The sequence below is a fragment of the Acanthaster planci genome, linkage group LG18 (assembly GCF_054643075.1).
Source record: "Acanthaster planci isolate LZ-2023a linkage group LG18, COTS_SCS, whole genome shotgun sequence".
Lineage (NCBI taxonomy): Eukaryota > Metazoa > Echinodermata > Asteroidea > Valvatida > Acanthasteridae > Acanthaster > Acanthaster planci.
In genome coordinates, this window is record NC_141794.1 from 3,023,154 (window position 1) to 3,048,524 (window position 25,371).

Below are 25,371 nucleotides of genomic sequence, written 5' to 3' on the forward strand. Positions count from 1 at the left end.
TGTTGCTTTCATGTTCAAATGTTACCCAGCTTCTGTTTCTTCCATTTGCCCTCCAGATTTACGTGTACATAAAGCGGAAAAAAAAAGTTTCCACCAAACTCTCTACTTTGCGTTAGACAAGCATCTTTTGAACACAACTCTTTTACCTGAAGAAGTCCAGAGTACACTCTTTGCAATATTGAGTGAAACAAACCTTCTGTTCTGTTCTGTGGCTTTACCACAGACCTCCTCACACTCGACATCTTAGGAAATTGAATGCATTTGTCACTGACCGGTAAATAACCCTGTCCTCTCTGTACCGTTTCTTGTATTCAGTGTTTTTTAAATGCCTCCCGGTAAACATTTTGTCTCACGGCATCTTCTGTTTGTGGCTAAAGGCGCCTTTACGCTTGTCAACACTTGTGCCAAGTGTTGCGTATCCGTCAAAATCGCTCGCTGTGTGATTTTGATGGCCAAACGCAATGCATGTGTGTGTGTTACATGTATGTTAATGGATTTGATTTTTGTGTCCGTGAAAGTGGAACGCATGAACGCATTCGTCGCATTGTGTACGCAACGCATCCCAAAACATAAATGTGGAAAGGCGGCTTAAAGCGTAGGCTGATTGTTTCAGTGCTGTGAGAGATCCTATTTCTGGGCATTTGCAAACTGAAACACACGGTCTCATCCTCAACACATCCCCCTCTCTCATGGCTGCAGAGGATGGCTGGTACCTGGAAAAGGTGGTCGTCAAAGATCACAAGGGCTCCAGTCTGGAGTCTGTCTTTCCCTGCCACTGTTGGCTGGATGCGACGCTCGACGAGGACGGCAAGACCAGCAGGGAGATCTACGTCAGCAACAAACCCACCAATTGTGAGTTGACGGTCGTCACCGACCTGATCCACCCCACATACCCTCACCTTAACCTTCCCAGATCCATCAAAATCCCTGGGAGTGTTCCAAAGATTTTGTAGGTTGAAGAAACTTGAAGGCACAGCTGAGCCACTTGTACTTAACTTTCAATTCGGCCATGCCCATTTAGAAGTTCACAGATTCCTACGCAGTGGGGGATTTTGAAGGATGCAGGAAGGTAGCTTTCCACTTGCATGCCATTTCAAGTGCTCTGAATAAGAAATGAACCATTAATTTGCTCTGTGTTGCCCGCCAACTCTGACTAAAAACTCAATATGTTTGTTTTTTGAAAAAAAAAGCATTAAACTTTTGTCGCTTTTAGTGTAAATGACTGTTGGATTAGAGTTGTCCATTTTCTGCCATTTTTTAATTTCAGATTGCAGTGCTATTTTTTGGACGTTTTCATGTGGTGTAAACAAAAGAAAAATTGTTTTTTAACATCATAACCCCAAACAGAACCAAAGGCCATATATGACTGCTCTCCCAAGCACCAACTTTCCAAACTCTCGACTAAGTCAATCCAGGTACTGGGTTGGACTTCCTCAGCACGTCCTAACTTTGTAATTAAATTTCACCCCAAGGACGCATCCCATAATTCACATGCCACCTGTGCACTAGACATGTTTCCTTGGGGCCTCTGCATTCCTGATAAGATTTGTTTTCTGAGAACACCCATTATCAAAATCTCCATTAGCGACCCTTCTGCACTGTCGGTAATGACAATTAGTGCGGGGTAAGTGTCTTCTACGGTGATCACTAATGAAGTAATACATATACATCCCAAGAAGCTCAAACTTTGAATGAGAATTTAAGGAGGAAATTTTCTCCTAATTCTTCCATTGATGAGGGTTTCCATGGTTGCAGCTCCTTTTATGAAGAGGTATTGCATGTAGATAATGAAGGACAGCTTTCAGAAAAAAACAAAAAGAAAGAAAGAAAAAACGCAAATGCATCAACGGAGATGAATGAGAGATACTTCGTGTCTGTCTGTGGCGTTCATTTTCCTTGACCTTTAACCTCAACTTGCATGAGCATGTACATGTAGAGTTGGGTGTTCTGATTTGACGTGCTTTTTTGTTTTTTTGGTGTGCTTGAACACGACAAAAGTGAAATCTACCACTTGGCTTTATGCCAAAGATGATCAGCTGTAATCTGCTGCCCCTTCATATGATGACAATTCTAATTTTACCTTTTGTTGTCAGTACTGTAACATTCTCATTGAATGGAAAGACAATTGGGTGATACTCAAGTAAACTGTCCCGTTAAAGACTAGTTGTACCGGTAAAACAGTTTTGAAATATTCTGCCTCAATGAAAGATTTCTTTCAAGCTCAAAATAAGGCCCTGATATGTCAAAAGTCATTTGACTGCCATAAGGACCTTTTGGTACTGAGCCGAAAATTAAAGTATTTCGATTTAAACAGTGTACACATTGAGGAATTTTTCACACATTGAGGTATTTTTCACACATTGAGATATTTTTCACACATTGAGGTATTTTTCACACATTGAGTTATTTTTCACACATTGAATTATTTTTCACACAGTTAAGCACCATCGTATGATGGTTCTGGGAAAGGCACAGTAGTATGTATTATGCATATTTTTTGAAATGGTTTGAATCACAGGTCATTCTTATCTTTAGCTGTGTTTTGATTGGCTCGTTACTAATGATACTATTCTTGGTCATTTCCATTTTATTTCATGCTTGGTTGTCATGGCTGCATGCATCTCATGATTGGATTTGCAGTGGAAAAAGAAATGGTGAGGATTGGACATTTTTTGTAGTGTCAAGAAAGAAATTACATTGCACTTTGTTCAGTGTGAAAAAAGTGTGTTAAACTTTGAACAAACTGGGAACATGAACACCAAAGCAGGCATTTCACAATAGCGTGCCACTGAGAATGTTCAACGCGTCAGCCAATCACAACGTGTGAAAAGCAGCGGCCCTTTCCAACTGCGCGCGCATTGCTGGTTGACACATCCGAACGTGTCAGCCCATTCAATCACGCATTGCGTACAGTGGCCACTGCGTTGCAAATTCCTGGTGGCGCACTATTGTGAAATGCCCTTATTGGAGAATCTAGCCCATAACCACTCAGATCTGTTCCTATTTGTACATGCAGTAATACTGTAAGTGTGAAACCAGTAGCATACATATATGTGACCTGCTCTACAAAAAGGTGTATTAATTCGCGCCATGCAAAATGCGTAATGGCTCATTCCACGTGCCGAGGGTGGAAATATTTTGAGGCCAATTGCTTGACCAGAAAGCCTCTGTGGCTATGGGAAACCAAGAGAGTGTCTAATTTAACTTTAATGTTTCTGTGCGTTAAGTATCAAGGGCATTATCTCAAAACCCATTTGTGATAAAATGAAATTGTATGAATATACAAATGGCAAATAACTCCAAACCGCAAAATGCCACTGGGATGAATTATATATAAAACGAAAGCTTAGGATGTGAGCAATTTGATTGTATATATAACTCAAATTCAAAAAAATGTGACATAATACACTCTTTTGCAGAGCCGGTCACATATATGTCCGAGAACATGTACATGTGTAATGCATTGTAGCAGTGTACCGGTGTACAGGTATTTCTAATGTGATCTTGATGAGTTATATGGCAGGTCAAGCACTGATGTCCCCCCCAGCTCATTTCACGCCTAGTGCCACCATCCAGACGCAAGTTCTAACAGCTGTGTGCGTGGCTTTTCTCAACCTAAACGAAAACACATTTGGCTTTTCTTTCAATCGATCTGTTTGTCAACTTCACAATATCTTACTCAGTGGGAGCAGGAGAAGTGGAAGTTTAAGCCTAGCAACCAGATGGTCTTCATCAGCAAAGGATCCGGGAAAGCCGTACAGATCAAGGCAGACGGTTCCGTGGAGGCAACTGCTGACCCGTATTCCCTCCCCAAAACAGGTAAAGGGGGAGGGTTTCTTTTTTTCAGCTTCAGCAGAAAGCAGACAGAATGTAGAGAATAGGGCTGGGCAATTGGAATAATTCACCATTAGAATATTTGACCTTCAATTCGATCGAATATGTGCGGGGCTGCATACCTGCGGGTAATAGTAGTTTATTTTACTGTTGCAGTCCCTGACCCACATAACTGTTATTTGTCTTGTTATGTATTCAGATTTTTGTCCCTGGTTCCTGCTACTGCTTATGTTGACTTGTATGTGTGTTTTGGTTCTTTTTCATGTACATGTACTTTTTTGTTCGACTTTACTTTGTTTGTTCTTGTGATGGTTAAATAAATAATAATAATAATATTTTAGATTTCAAACTGAAGAAAGTACATCTACCACTGTAACTCTTTGATAAAGTGCAAGAAAATCAGCTAATAATTTTCCTCTCCAGTGTTAATCGGATCAGTTTGATCACGGCTTAAGTTTGCCAGTATTTTTGTCCTGCAGCAATATTTGAAGCGCAGAAGGTAAAACCCAATGTCCACATCATCAGCAGCGTTGCAAACCCAGAGCACTGTATTACAATGGACTCCAACAAGATATCCAACAAGGTTAGATTTCAAGTCATTCAAGAAGAGATATCGACAAATGGGAAGAGCCACCAACATAACGCTGGGTAGAGCACTGGTACGGTGTTCCAGAGGCCGCAGGTTCAAATCCCGCTCCAGTCAATTTTCTTTGTTCATCTTTATAATCATTTATAAGCACCTAGTCAGTTTCCCTATATAGTTGCTTTCATGAAAGAACTTCACAGAAAATGGAACAAAAACCCCCAAACAGAAAAAAAGAAGACCACACATGCATGCATAAAACAAAATCACACTTAACAAAACTTCCAAAACCAGTAACCTGTCTTTGCATGTGTATTTTAAATACACAGGTGTAAGTATTCTTAGGGTGAGCGTACTAAAGTTAGGGAATGTGTCGGGAGCGTTTTTACCACAAAATAGAATTTTTTGTTTACGTCGATTGAGTATACAGTTTAATCTGAAATCAAATGTCAGTGTCATTTCTGTGGTATTCGTTACTGTGGAAAACTCTTCTCCCCAAGGGGAAGGGAAACGAAATGAAGCTGCGAGTTCAGATGGATAGGAGCATCGTCATTGAGACGGCCAAGAATTCATCCCAGCTGTTGACGTTTGGCCAAACAGGGAAGCCCGGCGACGTGCGGGGTCCGGCGTTGGGTCCAAACCGGCAGTTCTTCTGCTACGTCAAGGTACGACTCTTGACCCAACTGGTGTCGACACTTTTGGTGAAAGTGGGGTTTAGTTTGAGCAGCTGCAAAGGCAGAGATGCTGCCAGAGGTGGGAAATATACATTACCTACAGTGGGAAGAGCCCAAGCCAATCACAGAAGGTGCAACTCCTGCCTAATACCAGCAGTGTATTATGGGAAATGGTCAACATCCCTTAATACACATTATGCATTAATTTATTTGAATACATGTGGCATTAGGTGACGGACGTTAGACAGTTGTGGCTTTTTGCGATTTTTATTCTTTTTTTCTTTTACATTTACAGGTAAATGGAATGTTTTCTATAAATAATTTTGCCATGTTTCTAAAAAATGCATTTGTGCAAATGAAAAGCATTCTCCCATGTCTTTAAATCCGGACGTTGCAAGTTGCAAGTCAGAACTTGTCTGTGCTCAGTTTATTGGAGTAAGGGGGGCCTTGTCTTCTTTTCAGGGCATGTTCCGAGACGAAGGCATTACGATGTTCTACACCTCCCGCATCCAGACCCTGACGGTCACGCCCGACCGGTCGTGCCGCGCCACAGGTCAGAGGTCGGAGGAAGCCTACTGGAGGATACACAAGGTTGGGGATAGCGGCTCCGTACGGATGTTGGAGAGCCTGTCCCAGCCCGGAAGCTTCCTCCGAATCAAAGACGGACACTGTGACGTGCAGGTAAGTAAGGGGTGGAAGCAGGGTCGTATTCGCTTCCACCATAAGTCCCTGTAAGTCCATCACAAGTCCGTCACCAGTCATTCGTTCTTAAGCCCATTCACGAGCTATTCACATGAGCTATGACAAAAGCATTCTTTTGTCATTGTTCACCCTGTTACTTGTGACTGGCATTGTGAAGAGACTTGTGACTGGACTTGCGGAAGGACTTTTGATGGGCTCGAATACAACACCAGGTAACGGGAGATTGGAAATAACTTCAGCCAGCATTCAAGACCGAACTTGTGAAGGGCCTGCAGAATTTAAATTTATTAGCTGTTGGAATTTGGTTGGAATTTCCGACAGTATAGATAACTTCTGGTCATTACTGGAAGGAATCGGCCAATTTTAGGGAATTTCGGGCAGTTTTTTTTTTTCATGTTGGGACACGTTTCAAACCTTGATACATTTTGCAAGTTAGGGATGGCTTTAATCAATTGTACATAATTGCAACTTGCTGAAGAAAGAAAGGAAACACTTGGTTGAAGTTGAAACAGGTTTTGAGCTTCAAATCCGCCCTTTCACAGGTATTGTCTTTGTAGCACTAAAACCAAACTTAGTCTTCACAATTTAAAGCTTCCTCATGCTAATTTGTAGTTCGCGGCCCTCACTTCATGAAATGAACGGGAAGGGTTTCACTTTGTACATTTTGGCTGGCAGTGGGTAGGAAAAAAAATTGAGCCTGGTCATTAACTCAAGAAACTGAAAAATCCTGGCATTGTTGACCTCGCAGGGATCCGGAGACAACTGTTGTCACTTCAAAGTCCTGCGAGTGAAGGATAAGGGATACGTGAGCCTACAGTCAGTTGAAAGCGCCGATGTGTGCGTCGGCTTTGTTCCGGACGGGAATGTCAAACCAACCGTGGATACAGGAGAAGACAACGTGAGACTCTATCCTCACGTCATCCAGTGTGAGTTGATAAAATGACTCTTGCTTCAGCCGTAGTTCTGTGGTAGCATTTATGGTTGTTCTGTGAGGTGACCAATCAGTGGGTATCAAGCCACTACGACCAAATGTTCAAGTAAGCGCACAAAGGCTTTTCTGGAGGATTGGAGTGGGAACATTCCCTCAATTTCTGCAATGAAGGACGTGAACTCCTCTCCTGAAAAACGGTATTTGTAGTCGTATTTGTACTTTGCCTCGTGGGCTAATAATTCCGTGTCGATTACGATGGCCCTTCCGTTTGGTGTATTTTCTTGTCTTTCAGTTGGGACCAAGAAGTCGGTTGTCACTCCAACCCCACCGACCTCTGCCAAGCCTGCTGTCAACAGGAAGAAGCGTAAGCCATCGTTTGATCAGTGCCTTTTAAGATACACGTATTGACTATATGCACAAAGCACACAGGGTCCTACAATAGCATGTTATGGCTTCTTCAATAAGTAGACACATCATATCTAGCCTTGTGGCCTTCCTTGCCTCCTGCATGCCGTTCTTTCTCTTGTGTGAGATGTTCATATTTATCTAGGAAAGCAATGTTTTGCCAACCAGACAGGGCGAACTAGGCTGGTTCCTACAAGTCTTGCATTCTAGATACTGAAATGACAGGCCGTAGGTAAGAATTCCTATGTCACAGGTTCTTGTGCACTGTTATCATATCATGTTGTGTACTAGGATTGTGCACGTAAGAAGGGTCAAGAAGTCCCATCCATCAGTGAGTTAACAGTTATAAAATGGCAGGCTAGACAGCACAGACCACCTTCCCATCTTTCGACTAGTCGCTCCAATCCCTCCTCTGCAAAACTGTTAAAAGTTGCAAGTTCTGTTCGTCGACTGGAGTGAAGTTGTTCTTCGTTGCAGGTGTGCTGAACAAGCAGTCCAATGGGAACGCCAAGAAGACGGCCGCCCTGCCTCTCACGCCGACGCCCACCCCCTCGCCCCCGGTCCGAGAGAAATCCGTCTACGATGGTGAGTCGTAGTAGACGGCAACAAAGCCACGAACCCTTGATCCCCTCTCTGAAGATTTTACAAAGAGCCGTTCCAGCCCGCCAGTATCCCTTCCTGTGATCTACGGAAAATTGCGCATTCTCTGACCTCCAACAAAAATTTAGATCCAGTTTGAATTTTTGGGGGGCTTATTGGGAGTGCAGAATACAGATCTGAGTGCTCCTGCAGAAACCTGATTTCAAGCTTTTACTTTTACCAAATTGGCACCCAAATCCTTCCTGTATGCCCCCATATCAGAGCCCTTACATTGCTGTTCTAAATTTGTTTTGCCTGGGTTGTGGCTGAACGAAGAGCATCTTACTTCAAGCTGTGAAGTCTGTGAAGGATTGGGATGATTCCTTTGTAGCAACGCATTATCAAAGATCCTAAGGTCGAGAAAAAAAACGATTCGCTGCTTGTTCAATGTCTTGGCCACCATACATTTCCTCTGCATCTACTGTGTCATCTCTGCACTAACCTCATACACTTGGCTGCAATCATAACATCTGGCTCCACCTTAACCCTAACCATACTGAACCCAACAAGGTTATGCAGGATTTCAATGGTCCCAAGGGGGTTCAGGTTAACCTAACCATGCTGAACCCAACAAGGTTATGCAGGATTTCAATGGTCCCAAGGGGGTTCAGGTTAACCTAACCATGCTAATCCCAACAAGGTTATGCAGGATTTCAATGGTCCCAAGGGGGTTCAGGTTAACCTAACCATGCTGAACCCAACAAGGTTATGCAGGATTTCAATGGTCCCAAGGGGGTTAGCGTTAAGGTACAAACACTGAAAGCTTGCATGGCCATCTTTAGAAAAACAGGCATTTCATTATCACGACCAAGCCAACAGGCGTAATTACTCCCCACGCTTGAAGTGCAATGAGACTGAATCACTGTCGACCGGATTGCAGCCAGATTGAAACTTTTACTCGTCAGCAAAATTGGCTGAAACATAGGCTTCATGGAGCTCCCTGAACATCTCGAATCCAGCCTTAAGGGGCATCCATAAAACTAAACCTCAGTGCAAAACTAGCGTTTAATCGTATGAACTAACCTTTCAGTTGCTTTCATTTGTTCTCATGATGTCCCTTTCCCTTTCTTTTCTCCTCCCTCGTTTGGATTTCATGTTCATTTCTCCTCATTTGGACGCCTCTTCCCAACATACTTGGGGGTAACTATTTCACCGACCCGGCGCACCACATACAGAAACTAAATTGCTAGAGTATCCCGAAGCACTCACACCCACCCCCACCCCGTCCCGCAACAGCGGACAATACGGGACATCAGGGTACCCTTACTCACCCATTTTGACCCCCACCCCGACCCCTTCCCCCGAGGAGGGGCTGTTCGATGAGTTCTTTGCAGGTGAGTCTAAACCCAGGAGGCGGTGGTATTGGAAAAGCAGCCCAAAATGAGCCATTATTTCCCTGGAGAACCTGTCCAGCGTAGGATTCCAACCATGTCGAGGTCACAAGCACCTCGTTGACTTTGCTATGCGTTGTGTAAAATACCTCAGCTTCTAATAACAGAATTTCATAATTCCAACTCACGAGACGCAATTCAAGAGAGGTCTCCTCAGAGTGGGTCGTGTACCTGCCTCACTTGTGGTAGAAGGAACTTTCTGATGAAATGACAGGAGTTGAGCAGACCTTGCTGCTCGAAGGGGCCACGTCTGGCCCAGATAGCCAAGAATTCATCTGAAAAAGCTTCCGACAGACGAGAAGAAAGACTGTCCTCTTTGACATTTTTGCTGGAAAGGTTCTGGAACAGTTTTACATGGACAATCAGACCCCCGAGGAAGTAGCAGTACAGCCAACTCCAAGTTTCAAGGCATACACATCAACCTAGCATGATGTTTTTGAATCCTTAAATGTTCGGCCCCCACTGTTTAATGAGCCCTGCTCGACAAAGTTCACAGGGAACAAAGACTCATTTTCGGTTGCTTTTAATTTCTGTTCAGTCTCTACATGTTGGTTGTTATAAACTCTTGTAAGATATTGGCACAACTGACATGAGAAATTATAAGCCAAATTGTACCTCGTATATAGACGTATATCCAACACTCTCTGTCAGGTTGTCTAGCCACATCCACCACTTGGAAACACTGATTTGATCTGATTTCGATCTGCATGGTGTTATGCATGCTAATTTGTCAATTTCCACCCAGTCTCATGGCGTTGTCTGTGACAGTGATGTGTGTCTTGGTCCACATTTCTTTATGCCTTGTCCTTGAAGATTGTTGAGCCTACCCCAGCCCAACCCAGCCCCACCCACCCAAACCAAACCAAACCAACCCAAGCCAAACCCAACCAAACCCAACTCAACCCAACCAAACCAAACTCAACCCAACCAAACCCAACTCAACCCAACCAAACCCAACTCAACCCAACCAAACCCAACTCAACCCAACCAAACCAAACTCAACCAAACCCAACTCAACCCAACCAAACCCAACTCAACCCAACCAAATCCAACTCAACCCAACCAAACCAAACTCAACCCAACCAAACCAAACTCAACCCAACCAAACCCAACTCAACCCAACCAAACCAAACTCAACCCAACCAAACCAAACTCAACCCAACCAAACCGAACTCAACCCAACCAAACCAAACTCAACCAAACCAAACTCAACCCAACCAAACCCAACTCAACCCAACCAAACCCAACTCAACCAAACCCAACTCAACCCAACCAAACCCAACTCAACCCAACCAAACCCAACTCAACCCAACCAAACCAAACTCAACCCAACCAAACCAAACTCAACCCAACCAAACCCAACTCAACCCAACCAAACCAAACTCAACCCAACCAAACCAAACTCAACCCAACCAAACCGAACTCAACCCAACCAAACTCAACCCAACCAAACCAAACTCAACCCAACCAAACCAAACTCAACCCAACCAAACCAAACTCAACCCAACCAAATCTAAGCTAACCAACCGAAAGGAAAAAAAAACACAGCATAATTGAAATACCTTACGCACATCGCACATGAGTATGCCCATGACAGAGGCATATCTACTTGACTCCTAATATGCAATGCATTAGAAGGTGTTTCACTTTGTCATGGCCGTTTATTTCAATCTACATGTATGTCTGTGCTGTATTGTTCCACATCTAACAAATAGTCACTTTGGCATGTTTTTCATATTATACGTGTTATTTCTCAAGTTTCTGTGCTAGGTGTGTTGTGCTGTTTGTCACTTCCGAAGGAGTTCTGACCTTTCTTTTCAGACACACTTCCAAATTTTTCTGCTGTCTTTCAATAGAAGAGATTGGTTTTTGTTATTGGAATGCAGGAGATCTTACGTACTTACATGTATGTGTTCAAACATGCATTCCAGACAAAATATTATCTTTCCAAACATAATGCTATTCTACCCTATGTTTTATTGCTCATTGTGGGAAGTTCTGAACTTGTCTGTACTTCTCTGTGATCTGTCTGTGACAACCCTTTAGTGATAGTTATTTGTAAGACAAAATCTTGGTTATTCACAGTGTTTAATGTTGTTTGGTATGTGTGGCTTTGTGCTGTCAGTCTCCCAACACCTGTTACTTCCAAATCAGTGTAGAATCTGTTGTACAGAAAACCTGTACTTTACTGACACGTTGGACAGAACTGTTTGACGGCTTTTGTACTCCGCGGCCAATCGGCTCATGAGCCGATGAGGGATCATTGCACGGGCACAACGGTATGCTTGCTTTCATGGCGCATAGCAAGCACAGAAATTGGTCCCTACGTCCTGCACGCTGGTATTTCTCTTGCTTGGGTAGAACACCCCTCAATGGGAATATTGGTTTCACTGACTGCAAGCTGTTCAGTCGTATCCGCTCCAAGTGAAACAAAAGAGGGTGAGCTTTTGGGGGGGTACATGCGTGTCTGACGGCATGTTTAGCCCTTGGGTACACGCAGAACGTGTGCAAGAACCTGCTTGTAATCGCCCGTCTTTCTTTCGCTGATTGGGAGTGCACTTCAGCTCGGGATGGATTAAGTTGACAAGAATGTGCTGTGCTCGCCTGTAAAGACACCAAGCAGAAAATGAATGCAAGTTTTATGAGCTGCTGATGCCTGTAGACATGCTGGCATTTTATTTGTATAGCAAGCACATTTGTATAGCAAGTAATCACTCTTGGTGTTACGTGGTTCAACGTACTCATACGTGGACGTGTGTCACACAGCAGTCTTACAGATTGGCAGTGTGGCAGTCTTTATAGAAGGAAACAACCTGTTAAACAGGGTCTGGGGAACAAGCGTGACACCATGGGGCGAGCTCATGCTGAGGCGATGTGTTGACACTGGTCGATTTTCCCTGGTAACCTATGCTCAAAATGTACCCTGGTTACCAGGAAAAATCAACCAGTGGTTGGCAAGAAGTCCTCACTCGTACCGGGTACTTGTCCTCATATGTAATCCTGGCAGGTTGCACGGAATCGTAATGATTTCCAGGTCACGAGATAACAGACTAGCTGTGCGTAATTCATCCTCAACGCTCACAAATTGCTCCTTCTCGTAGTCTGCTTAGAAAGTGCCTGAGATGATTGCCATGTCATAGCATCGTCATTAGAAGGGTTTGTTCCTAATACTTGGAAAGCAGCCCTCACTGAAGGCTCTTTAAAAAGTTTTGATTTTCTCCAGTCTCTGCAATTCCCGCAGCACAGCGGCACTTAGGAGACTCATATAGTAGCACTCATTCAATAGTACTGTCCTCGCTAATGCCTCACATTTCCCCAGTTAGGTTCGGGTGTATAGGTGGTGTGCAAATGTTGCGGCTGCAGAGGTCGGTTATTCATAACATGTCCTCCGTCAAGAGCTTACGTCCAGACTAGACTTTACTCAAGTCGGGATCTCTGTAACGTATTCGTTTCTGCTTTGGATATATACCGAGACCGTGTGCCGTTACTTGCTTCGCGCTCTTCTGTGTTCACTTATTACACGAGTTCAGTTCAGAAATGGGCTCATCTACCAAAAGTGGTAGCAGCCAATCACTTTACCGGACTTGTTTTTTTTACATTGTTCATACCTGTATTATAATGAACGAGTCTACAAGTCTGACTACTTTGATTGGTGGAATCTCTGTATACATTATGCAAGATCATATCGTTCATATGGATTTGTTTCTTACAGATGGGGACTGGAAGGTGTGGGTGAAAACGGGCAAGGCGGGCACCAAGGCTTCGGTGGTCCTGGTGGTGTACGGGGAGGAGGGAGTCTCAAAGCCCTTCACCCTCGGCAAAGGAGGCAAGGAACTCTTCAAGGCAGGAGAGGAGAACGAGTTCAAGGTGAGAGAAGGTTCTTGGAGCGAACTGGGGCCCTGCCTGGGGTTTGAAGCCAACCCTGTTGCCGTTTCCGTGGGTCGTGAGTTCGAGTCTAGACGTGGTGGGTTAGAGTGCATTTGTGTCCTACTGCAACACTTTTTTCTAGCTCTTTGTGGCAGCACAACACTTTAAATTGGTTCCTTGTAAGGTCACAGATGGTGAGCGTGTTTGAAGCTGCTTACGCCAACATGACAGCATTGAGCCATATACTCCGCAGAGATTGTACCAAAAGTGCAACTGTGCACTTTTCTGTCATTTAACTGCAGTCTACTTTTCCGGAGAGTTCCCATTTTAATGTGCAAGTGGGATTTCTTGGCAATAGGTCAACGTGCTGAGTGTGGGTGACATCTACAAGATTCGGATCGGCCTGGACACGACCAGCAAGAAAGCGGCTTGGAGACTTGATCAGGTACATGTGTGTCAGCTCTGGACTCACACTGGACTAACTTTATCCAGGAATGATGGGTAGACTAAGCGATCTCCCTTTACCCCCTTTCAAAAAAACCTTTTGAGGGTTTACAAGACTTGTGAGCACTTGTGAAGCCATTTTGATCACTTGCCAAGCCCTTTGAAGCACTTAACTGCGACAGTAGAAGGCAATTTGTTCCTGGTCTAAATCTTGCATTTGATTGGTGTCACAGGTCAAAATGAAGGACATGATAACAGAAGAGCAACTGCTCTTCAAATTCAAGAATCGCTGGTTGTCGCCCAACGAAGATGACGCAGATGTGTGGCGGGAGTCGGCCGCCGTCCGACCTGGCGGGAAACCACTGCCGAGTGAGTCGGGGAGGGAAACTCATTGGACGAGCAGTTCCCACTCGTCTCATATAGAGATGCTGTTTGATCAGACGAACACCGCAAGATGGTTTTTACCCTGCGGGAAAATGGGGGTTACCAGAAATTGGCAGAGGAAGGGTCGTTGGTTGCACCGTTCACAGGTAGAATGCATTTTGTGCCATCTGTAGACATTCCAAGACGTGCTGTCAAAGTAGTCCGGACAGTGGTCACTCTTGAACAGGGTTTGAAATAAATTGAGACCCGTTTTCCTCGGTGAGCTGACAAAAAGCGGCTGGTTGTATGCAATCAGGCTTAGTAAGTCTGGACTTGCGACTGTTCCAGACAACTGCTGCTCCACTCAAAATATTCACTTAGCATACTGAACTTTTGTGTGTAGGCTTGGCAAGTGGTATTTCTTGCACACAGATATGAAATGCTGGTAACATTACTCCATGGCCTTTGGTTCAACCATCCCATTTTATTTTTGTCAGTCAACAAGTACAGCGTCCAAGCGAGGACGGGGAGTGATGTGGGCTCCTCGACTGATGCCAACGTGTATCTCTGCCTCTACGGGGAGAAGGGAGACACGGGCAAGAGGCAACTCATCAAATCCAACCACGCGGAGAAGTTCCAGGAATCACAGGTCAGCACCAGGCGTGCGCCCCCCCCCAAAGAACCTTCCCCGATTTTGTTGAGCCAAAATTGTTGACACAGTCTTGTGCATGCTTTGACTGAATGGGTTGAGAGTGCCTTATCTGAGCCACGGTTTTCACTGGCATTTGAAAATGTGGTGTCCTTAATCATCCTTGAATCTGCCAGTAGAGTTGATGTTTGTTGCTGAAGTTATACATGCCATGTCATACTACAGGTGAACATGCAAGCAAATTTGACATCACGAAAGATTTGCAGCAAAGTTTCGCTGAAGTTGACATGTGTTCAACTTTTGCGCATTCACAGCGCAAAGATTTGCATCTGTGTTCGCTTGTGTGCCCAAATCGTACCCAGACACCCCTCTGGCTTAAAACCTTGCATAGGTTTAAGAAACAGTTGACAATTGGCCAGCATTCTTGCATGTATAGATATTTAAATGAGGGTGACCCCTGTGTCAAATGTTGATACGGGTTGATACAGGTGGATATTCTCTGACTTGGCTATTAATTGTGTCAAACCATGAACATGGGTGTTACAGACTGACATGTTTGAGCTGGAGGCCGTGACGGTGTTGACCCCAACCAAGGTCGTAGTGGGGCATGATGGGAAGGGCCCCGGGGCAGGCTGGTTCCTGGACGAGGTGGTCATCAAGGAGGCCAAGACTTCTAAAACGGAATATGTGTTCCCATGCAACAGGTACATGTGCTAGTATAAATGTAGTAACCCTGATGATCAAATGGTGCTGTCTGAACTTTGAGACCATGGCTTTCAACTTTTCGCTGGCCTTATTTAAGAGAAAAACATGAAATTTCAGACACAACTTTGATGGATGGTGAAATCGCAATTCTGTGAATGTACAAATGCAAATGATAAAGTTTGAACGTGGGATGGACCTAAATTCAGAACACCCAAACCTTGCAGGGTGATTTTGACAAAAGCCAGACTAGAAGTGAGAATATTTAACCTCTGGTTTGCAAGCAACTACAACCATAGGAGTCTCTCTGTATATTTTGAGTGCCTTTCATTGAATGCATGACCCCAACTACTAGGCTACTGATTTGTATTTTGCCGAGTTAAAGTGCTGCATAACCGGAGCATACAGTGATAGATTCCTTTTGCTTTTTCATGGTGCCTCAGGTGGTTGGACGAGGGACAAGACGACAAGATGATCGAAAGAGAACTGGAGTTGGGAGAAGTACGGGAAATTCAACGTAAGTCGGACGAGTCGTAATACGCTGCAAGAAAGACAAATTCCAATCCATATGTCCAAATTTAGACTAGGTTGAGAAGAATATAGATGCCCCTTTGTGGTCCATGAATGCATATTACAAGTCCTAACTTGTGACATACATGTATTTTCATTTGAATGTGCACAAATAATGGCCTGCAATTCTAGTTGTTGAATGAGTCTGTTAGACCCAGAACTCAGACACTCCAGAATTGAACATTGTTTGATTATGATGAGCTGGATGCAAAAACTGAAGCTCTGTGCTCCGATCAGGACCTTTCATCCATCACTATTCCAACAATGAGTCACCCCGATACAGTCATGGATTCCTTGAGTTTTATTTGGCTCGTTCCAGCCCACGAATGGCAGGTGTACGTGACCACGGGCAGTGACAATTCCGCAGGGACCACAGCCATGGTGACCCTGGTGGCCTACGGGGACAAGGACAAGACGGAGGTGGCGCTGATTCCCAAGGGGGACAACGGCTTCCGGCCGGGAACCACCCATGATTTCAGGGTAAGCACTTGTCGGGAAAAGAAAAGTTTGCTCCCCAGCACTCTAAAGTGCCCAACGCTGTTAAGGCGTAGCATGCTGTTTGTTGCAGCTAGGTCTAGCGATCAGACAAGAAAGTTGTGCCGACTCGGTTTTTGAGTGCTTGTGCTTACTGAGGCATATCTGTGGATTGCTAAAAGCAAACCAGATACAATAAAAGCTCTCATCACACCAAGAATGTCCCGTGTAAGCCATTTTAGCATAACGCTGCCAGTTGACATTGTACGTGTCAAGTGGACAGTATATGCCGACACCAGTTTTGGGGGGAACACACTGCAGGTGTATCTTGGTGACATCGGCCAGCTCTACAAGATCCGCATCGGCCACGACAATGCCGCCAAGGACGCCAGCTGGTACCTGAAGACGGTGCGCATGCTGGACCTCAACGAGCTCACCGAGATGGAGTTTGCCTTCGACCGCTGGCTGTCGGAGAAGCACGACGACCTGGACGTCTGGCGGGAGCTGCCGGCCGTCGTCGCCGGAAAGAAACCTCTGCCAGGTGAGAACCTTGTTTGATTTACAGAGTAACCAGTCTACAGAAGCTCAACCGTTGGTCGATACCAACTTGCCAGACGTAGTGTAGCATGCAAGGGTTACGAGCAGATGGTTGCACCGTGCAGTGATGCATACGATGATTTTGGCACGACACAAAGTGATGTACCGTCCTTACATAATCCGACAGTCCTTGGTGCAGCAACTATCCACAATATGTGGGTTAATGATGCAGCCAACGGCTTAGGATTCTGTGCCAATCTGTGCCCATATTTGTGAGAATGCATTAAAGGTTTACAGTCGTCATCCTGATAAAAACGGTCATTGTTTGGTTGAGAAATATTAGGGTTTCATTGATTTTCATTGCGCAAGATTCTTTCAAAGCCTTCAAGTTAAACATGGCTCTGGTGATGGGTTACCAAAATCATCATGAGACATTTTCTATCCAAGTGCTGAATTATTTGAATAAATGAAGTCACAGTTTTACTCATCTTATCTCCATCTGTAATTAATCTTTAATCTTTAATCGGTTGTTGATCTTTAACAAATTGTGTGAGTGTTTTTTTGTGGAAAAGTTTTTAGCGGCGTTTGTTCGTTATTTCTATTATTTGTTCTTCTTGTAATTATCTTTTAATCGCTGTTACATATTTTCTGGTCTTTAATTACTTGCAAGACCTCATCAAATTTCAATGTATTTCGATGGATGTTGACATTAAATCACAATAAATAGATTCAATTCAATGCGCAAACTTCTCGCCTTGCAGTGACCCGATACTACGTCCAGGTGTACACCAGCAGCGAGGAGAACGCCGGCACGGAGGCCAGCGTCTACCTGCAGCTGGCTGGCAAGAATGGTGACTCGGGCAAGCGCCGCCTGGTCCGCTCCAAGAACAACAAGGACCGGAAGTTCCTGGCTGGCCAGATGGACGTCTTTGAGATCGAGGCCGTGTACCTGGGCCGCCTGCAGCGGGTCACCGTGGGGCATGACGGAAAGGAGGCCGGCCAGGGCTGGTTCCTGGAGAAGGTGGTCGTCAAGGAATCCAAGAACGCCAAGAACGAAACGCTCTTCCCTTGTAAAAAGTGAGCTGTGCAGAGTGTTTTTCTGATTGTTGGTGTTGATCCAGTCTGAAGTTTTGCTCTTCCTAATGAATTTATGCATAAACAGTGGAGGGCGTTTTTGCTGGGCGGGTGTTTGCATGCTTGCAGCATGAAGCATGCACAACTCATTTTGATCTGATGAGTAGTAACAGAATTTAAATATCAGCCCAACCTCTTACGTGTTCACAGTTGAGGGAGTGCTTGCACATGAAACAGAGTTACAAGTGACAAGAAGTCACTTTGGTCCAGCCAACAATTCCTGTGTCTTCTTTTGCAGGTGGCTGGATGCGGGGCAGGACGATCAGAAGATAGAGAGAGACTTGACACCGGCTAAACCAACATCAGGTAAGATGAAGCCGTGTTGCGTGCGAAAAAAAAAACCTGCCACTTCTTCATTCGGAAGGGGAAAAGTTCTTGAAAGGATGCACTGGTCTGAAGTGATTGTGTGCATCTCGGACGTACGAGGCGTGAACGACTTGTGACTGGCCTCTGATGGCCTTGAGATGGACCTGTGATCTGATGTGTGATGGACTCGCGATTCTCTTGTAATTTCCTTACAATTTAACTCGCGATCGAAAAATCATTAGACTCGCAATTACCTTGTGATTGACTTCAGAGTGACTTGTAATTTGTAAGATTGACCAGTTGTACAACCTTTGATAGGCATGTGATGAGCTCAGTTACAAGTCTGCTTTTCTCCCAGTTTGAACTGTGACTTCTAGAAAAAGTATTGAGTAGCATGCATTCAGGCTGTGTTGCAATTAATGACGCTGCTTTGTTAACTTCTGTCTTTGCAGCACCCAATCCAGTAACATCTGAATCTGCCGCGAGTAAGACAGACAGCATCACCATCTCCTGGAAGCCACCCACCTCCGGAAAGGTCACGGGTTACCGGGTGACCTGTGACCCGCCGGATGCGCCGGCCTCCGAGGTCATCATCACGGACGCCAAGACAACCAAGGCAGAGTTTGGCGGTTTGATTCCCGGCAGGGCCTACCAGTTTGACATCGTAACGATCAACGCCGACCTGGAGAGCGATAAAGTCTCCCTGAAAACCAACGCCAGTGAGTTTATTGAAGAAATTATCTCTCTTGTAACAACCCTGGAGCATGAGTCATTTCCACACTGTAGTCTGCATAGGCATTGTCTCAAGCTGTCCATTGTGATATGAGCAAACAAAGGAGATTGGTTCCCTGTCCCTCCCTGGCGCCAGAGCTCCTTTTCAGTGTATTCAAATCTTTACCATATCTTGCACTTTCAAAATCAGTAAGAACTGTCATTGATTTTTCCCCTTACCATGTCTTCAAAACATCTTTTAAACCTCACTTCATGACGTTAGCCTTTAATTAACTACTTCTGCTGGTTTGTTCTTATTTCGTATGAATTCTGTTGTCTTTTGCTTGTTGTTGCCAAGCGCCATGAGCACCTTTATGGTTGATATGTTTTGCGCTTTATAAATTTCCAATATTATCATTAACCCTAACCTTCCCCAACCACACAGAATTAAACAGTAGTAAAGTGTTTAATTCTGTGGGGATAGGTCTGGTAGGCCCATAACAGCTGGCTTTTGCATTGGGTTTGGCATACCTCAGAAAAACCAAGTCCAACAGCGTCTGTGCACAAAGTCCCATGGGACTTTAACTTAAGGTTAGGGCCAGCAACCCTGGGGGGGATTTAGGGTTAAACTGAGTCACATCGCAAGAGAAGAGCTGATTTGAATGTGTCTTTTCTACCTCACTTGAGAAACAGTTCTGTTTCTGTTCTGAGGTATTGAAGACTCATTTTGTGGGGCCCCGGTCACATGAGGGCAGGCAGCACTTGTGTAGGTTCCGAGGTTGAATAAGACTCATTTTGTGGGGCCCGGTCACATGAGGGCAGGCAGCACTTGTGTAGCTTCCGAGGTTGAATTAATACATGTTGTACTCAATTTACCTGTGTAAGTGGAACACGGTGCCCATTTAGACGTGTATTGACATTTAAAATTAGACTGGCATCAGGAGTCAGAGAAAAACCAGTAAAGCATTCATGGTATTCTGACTCTACTTGGACTTGTCCAGATTACTCGGCTATGGCTTGGAGCAATATGTCTGCCTATGGAAGCCCACTAATTAGTGGCTGAACTTATTTTTCCATGGATGTGTGTGCTGTTGCTAGTCGTAGCCAAGAAATTTGGATGCAGCTCATCAGAAAGATTGTGGCCGTGTTGAGCCAATGTCAGTTTTGTTTCTTGTCACTTTCCAGAGCCCAATGCGGTTCTTGACGCCGTTCTGGAGAGCACCGTAGACGCCGTCATTGTGTCCTGGACCCACCCGCAGGGCGAACTGTCCGGCTATAAGGCTCGCATATCCCCTTCGGATGCCAAGAAGTCGGTGGTGAAGATCAAGGACCCCAGGAAGACCAGGACGGAGTTCGTGGGGCTGGCGCCGGCCAAGCAATACAAGGTGGACGTGGTGACAGTCAGTGGGGAAGTGGAAAGCGAAAAGGTCACGCTACAAGAAACGACAAGTACGCATTTCTTCTCCCTTTGAGCATAGTCATTTACCTTGTTCTCCATTATTCATGCTCCTAGTTATAGCTTTGATGTCACAAAGGTGTTCCTGCTTAAGGGATGCAAAAACTTGCCCCTTATTTCAGGGGATGAAATCTTTCAAAATTTCTCCTGATTTCAAGACTTTTCCATCAGGGCTTTCCTGATTTGGGGGTTTTTAAAACAGATCTCTTTCAAAACTTGACAATACTTAGTTTACCATTAAGGTGTTTTTATGTGAAAAAGTTGATGCAGAACAGGGACTGGATATTTGAAAGGGTGTCTTTAGGCAAAAACAAATGACCCAACACTGCTGTGGGGCTCTGAACACTTGCTGTGATTATTTTGTGTTCCTCCAATCTCAACCCTGTTATCTTTCTAGCTACGTCCGTGGCAATGTTTTATTCGACCAGAATAAATTTCCCTTGCTTGTGTGATGCTTCCCCTCCGGTAGAAATGCCAGAAATCCACGTTCTCAAGGTACCCAGCGCGGAGGCCACCAAGGCCACCAGCGAGTCCCTGGCCGTGTCCTGGACCAAGCCAGAGGGAGATGTCACTGGCTACCGGCTGGCCATCCTGCCAGCCGAGGGCGCCACGCCCGACCTCAAGTTGGACGGCGCCGACAAGACCACGGCCGAGTTCAAAGGGCTGTCGCCGGGCCAGGAGTACACGGTGGAAGTCTACACGGTGTATAAGGAACAAGAGAGCGAGAAAATGACTCTCACAGCCAGAACAGGTCAGTGGGAATGCCGTCAGTACATGACTCCATATCATTTCACACATCATCTGTTACTTTCCAGCAAATATGTATAAGGTATTTCATCAAAATCATTTGTAAGAACAAGCTAATTTTGTGAATTTTTTGTTTGTATCTACATTTGTCAATTCAGTTTCTTGTTGGCCTTTATTTGCTCCCTCCGTTCTCATTTCAAATTTGCATTCATTACATATTTTGCATTCAGTGTGGGAAGTTCCTCGGCTAGATATACAAACAATACTTCAGGCTCTGGCTGGTTTCCAGGAATCTGTGATTCATTTGTGCTGTAAAAATTCTCTGTTGTTGATTTGTTTTCTTTTAGTGCTTTGGGTAGATGTGTGATGACCTTGCATATATGTTTGCCCCGGAATTTTTCTCGATAAAACACTTGAAATGCAAGAGAAATATTCTCAGTTGGTTCTGAGTTTTTACTATCATGTTAACTTGTATTGCATTGACCAACATCAACTCAGAACTGGCCAAGGTCAACAAGGTCCGCAAGCCAGCAGCAGAGGCGACCACGGATACGGTCACTGTCTCTTGGAAAAAACCAGAGGGTGAGGTCACCGGTTACCGGCTAACCTGTGCCCCGAAGGGGGCCAAAGAAGCTGACGGCAAGGAGCTGCGTCTCGAGGATGCAGGGGCCAAAACCGCCACCTTTGAGGGTCTGTCCACGGACACCGAGTACGTGGTCAAGCTCTACACGGTGGCTGGCGATCGAGAGAGCGAAAGGGTGAAAGTTAACGCGACTACCAGTGAGTTTTGAGGACTGGAGAATGCAGTGGCGAACACCGATTGGTGTGGTGTGGATTGACAAGCACTCAAAGCTCCTGTTCTCTCTCTAGGTCCCATCTGTTAACGTCTCCTAACATGGCACCACTCTTTTACAGTACATTGATCTGTGCAACTGCACTCTATATGGCCAGTTTTCTTATTGAGTCACATTGAGTTTTAGGCAAGTCTAAGAGATGACTGTAGTGAACTATAGTTCGATTCGACTAACACCTCCTGAACAGTAGATGGTTTGGACTATCTTGTCAGCCATTTGGGACTAGGCTCCAGGGCATGGTCGCATCACTGGTAATCAGTAACCCATTTCATTTATCATTACAGAGGGAACCATTCACATAAAAATAACTATACCAGATTTCAGTGACCATGTACATGTACACTGCGAGATTCGCAGCCAAGGGTGAAATATAACAATGAGATTTTAAACAATAGGCTGACTCGGGTCGTCCAAGTAACTGAATTGCGCGAGCGCACTGTTAGAAAGCTTTTGACTACTGGTCAAACTTTCACGCCCGAACTTGCCCTGTTCTCCTGTATAGCTTTCACCACCCACAGATCAGTTGCATTAAAGCTTGCCAGAGATGCCAGCTGGTACAGACACCAGGTGTACAAGCAAATTGTCAACAGCCGACTTGAACGTCTTCCATGCTGTCTAGAAAGGGCTTCCTGAGTTGGGCAGCATACAAGTCCCGCTTGGCTGGCGTGTTGCATGCTATGAGTGTACTCCCATATTTGCTTCCCTTAAAGTTCAGGCCCACAACAGTAACACCTCCCATAGAGGAGCCATTTCGTAGCCTAATCTAAAACTCTTGGTTTTATAAAAGCGAGTTGACACATGTGAAGACTGTAGCTAAATGTGGAATTACTTTTCATGGTTACTGCCAGGACTAACTCTAGGCTGCGTAGGAGCTTATGTTCAATGCAACATGTCGTCTGAGAAACTTGTTCTCTTATTTTTTATCACAAATCGAAAATCCATGTACAAAGCCTTGCGCAGTAAGGAATTCCCACTTTTCCCCTAACTTGTCAGTTTTGTATGCCGATATTGACCCAGCAAAGGCCTCGGACATTGAGGTTTTTGCGATATTGTCTCTGTGTTCCTGCACAGCACGGTAATTTCCTCCTCACGTTTGGTGTGCTTGCGTCCACTTCCCTGCTCGAAGCAGGGGCTTCATTCATTTAATCCCGTCCCGATCCCAAACACAGAGTCGGGGACAGTTCCCACGGTGACGGAGCCAAAAGCCGAAGCAGGCACAGACAGCGTCCTGGTCTCATGGACCAAGCCGTCCGGAGAGACGGTCACGGGCTACCAGCTCGCGTGCCGCCCCAAGGGGGCTGGGGAGGAGGTCGCACCCCATCAGATTACCCTGGACACAGGTGACGCCACGCAGGCCACGTTCGAGCAGCTGGAGGAAGGGAAGGAGTACGAGGTGGAAATTGTCGCGGTGTTGGGCGAGCGGAAGAGCGACGCCGTCACCATTGCAGCACAGACCAGTGAGTCACATGCTTCACATTGTGTGAAAGAAGCCGTAAACAAATCAGTTCCAAACAGCATTTTTTTTTATCAGGAATGATGCAATTCCAAAATGTTGCCTGTCTGCACAGATGCACAAAATTGGCCCAGCATGCTAATTTGCACTGATTATATTCACGTTCACTTCTGAATTATTTCCGACTCTCTGGGGCTGTATACGAAACGACAAGCACATGCATATGTGACGTCAAACCTAACCAAGTGTGGGCCGCAGTTTCACAATGTCCCAACACAAACTTGACAGAACCAGAGATTGCCTACTCTTATGCCAGTCCTCCGTTTCGGAGTTTGCAGAATGGTTATTTTGTGAATCAGACTGAATTCTTGTTACGCACACGTTGTGTCCTGGTTGGGCTGGTCTTCGTTTTCGTGGAGCAACTATTCTGTCGCTCAGGGTTGGAAATAGGGAGTTTGTGTTTTACCTTGTGCATCTCCCATCAAGATAGGAATCGGTAACCTTACAAATTGTTTTAACTTGTACATAAGTGCATCTCTGTCATTTCTAACAACAATGCAGAAGTTACTAAGGTGAAAAAAGTCCGGAAAGCATCCGTTGTTGAGACGGGCACAGGAAGCGTCTCTATCTCGTGGAAGAAACCTGAAGGGAATGTCTCAGGGTATCTCGTCACTTACTCGGAGACGGCTAGCTCTCCAGAAGACAAGAAGAGCAAATCGAAAAAGTCCAAGAAAAAGAAGAAAAAGGAAGAGGAGACTGATGAGTCCAAGACGGATGAGACTACCGTTGAGGGGGAGGATACAGAGAAAGACGATTCCACCGAGAAGGATGCAAACGAGCAGAAGCCTGCCAAGAGGATAGAAGGTGGCAGGGACATCAAGATTGAAGACCCAGAGAAGACTGAGGCGCTCTTGGAGGACTTGAAGCCCAATGCGGAATACACCGTCAAGATCTACGCTCTGGACGGAGATAGAAAGAGCGACAGTGCCAAGCTGACGGCAAAGACCAGTGAGTCCCGGTGTGCAAGCCCAGACACGTTTCACAGTTTGTGGTTCTTCAGCACGATTCCCCCCCCCCCAAATGCACTGAATGGGATGCAGTTGACTGCCAGGACATGTCCCCATGGTGTATTGTGCCGTTGTAGGGATGACATGCTTTTGTGATTTGTTGTTTTAACCAAACTGTCTTCTCCACAACAGGTCCCAGTGGCGGTCAGATTTGCTAGTCGTTTCTTCATGCTCATCAAGATGTACTCAATAAACTTAAACCTTTAACCTGCGTGTTGTTTACTAACCTAACTTTGGAAATGAAATTGGTTAGCTCAGGAGATATGTGTCTGTTCGTATTCATATATGATTATGAATATGTCAAAGACATTTTCATTTGGAGAACCAAAAAAATGCTGGAAGAATAGTTAGTCTGGTTTTTTTTTTTTTACTTGGGGAAATCTCATCTTTGGGGAGTTTGGGTGTTTGTAACTGTAACATTTGATCCGCTGTTTTAGAACAACTTGCCGAGCTGAGCCCAGTCCAGGATCTGTCCTGGGAAGCCTCCAAGACATCAAACTCCCACATCATCTCCTGGAAGCTGTCTCCTCAAAACGAGGGCATTAGCATCTCCGGATACCGACTGGCATACGGTCCCAAAGAACAAGCATCGCAGGAAGACAGTCCTGCCCAAGGAGAAGACAAGCAACCAGACAGCAAAGAGGAGACCGATGACAAAACAGAGAGCAAGGACGAAACTGGTCCAAACTCTTCCCCTCTCAAAGAAATCCAGGTAGCCGGGGCAGACACGCTGTCGGTAGAGTTGAGTGATCTCAAGATCGGACGGGAGTACGTCGTGACGGTGTTTGTCGTCAGTGAGGACGGGCTCGAGAGTCAGGGTACCAGCGTGGAGGTCATTCCAAGTAAGCAGCAACTGGGTGGCCCGCACATCTACGTAT

The 25,371-nt window shown here is 45.2% G+C and overlaps 1 protein-coding gene across 9 annotated transcripts in view; it reads left to right on the forward strand.

Annotated features, from left to right (window-relative positions):
* Positions 1–25,371, forward strand: part of LOC110978685 (uncharacterized) — an 80,903-nt gene that overhangs the window by 19,127 nt on the left and 36,405 nt on the right. For 4 of the 9 annotated variants that reach the window (XM_087148698.1, XM_087148699.1, XM_087148702.1 and 1 more), the window contains 27 exons: positions 700–852; positions 2,641–2,654; positions 3,684–3,819; positions 4,314–4,417; positions 4,918–5,082; positions 5,554–5,772; positions 6,542–6,719; positions 7,017–7,088; positions 7,607–7,714; positions 8,944–9,102; positions 12,872–13,026; positions 13,385–13,471; positions 13,704–13,839; positions 14,331–14,482; positions 15,029–15,186; positions 15,628–15,701; positions 16,074–16,234; positions 16,550–16,769; positions 17,527–17,842; positions 18,138–18,205; positions 18,658–18,924; positions 20,102–20,365; positions 20,842–21,123; positions 21,618–21,899; positions 23,143–23,430; positions 23,988–24,434; positions 24,931–25,335. In XM_087148698.1, the coding sequence (XP_087004824.1) occupies positions 700–852; positions 2,641–2,654; positions 3,684–3,819; positions 4,314–4,417; positions 4,918–5,082; positions 5,554–5,772; positions 6,542–6,719; positions 7,017–7,088; positions 7,607–7,714; positions 8,944–9,102; positions 12,872–13,026; positions 13,385–13,471; positions 13,704–13,839; positions 14,331–14,482; positions 15,029–15,186; positions 15,628–15,701; positions 16,074–16,234; positions 16,550–16,769; positions 17,527–17,842; positions 18,138–18,205; positions 18,658–18,924; positions 20,102–20,365; positions 20,842–21,123; positions 21,618–21,899; positions 23,143–23,430; positions 23,988–24,434; positions 24,931–25,335 (5,070 nt within the window). The remainder of the gene's footprint in view (positions 1–699; positions 853–2,640; positions 2,655–3,683; positions 3,820–4,313; positions 4,418–4,917; positions 5,083–5,553; positions 5,773–6,541; positions 6,720–7,016; positions 7,089–7,606; positions 7,715–8,943; positions 9,103–12,871; positions 13,027–13,384; positions 13,472–13,703; positions 13,840–14,330; positions 14,483–15,028; positions 15,187–15,627; positions 15,702–16,073; positions 16,235–16,549; positions 16,770–17,526; positions 17,843–18,137; positions 18,206–18,657; positions 18,925–20,101; positions 20,366–20,841; positions 21,124–21,617; positions 21,900–23,142; positions 23,431–23,987; positions 24,435–24,930; positions 25,336–25,371) is intronic. The other 5 variants (XM_087148705.1, XM_087148706.1, XM_087148700.1 and 2 more) reach the window with 4 other exon arrangements.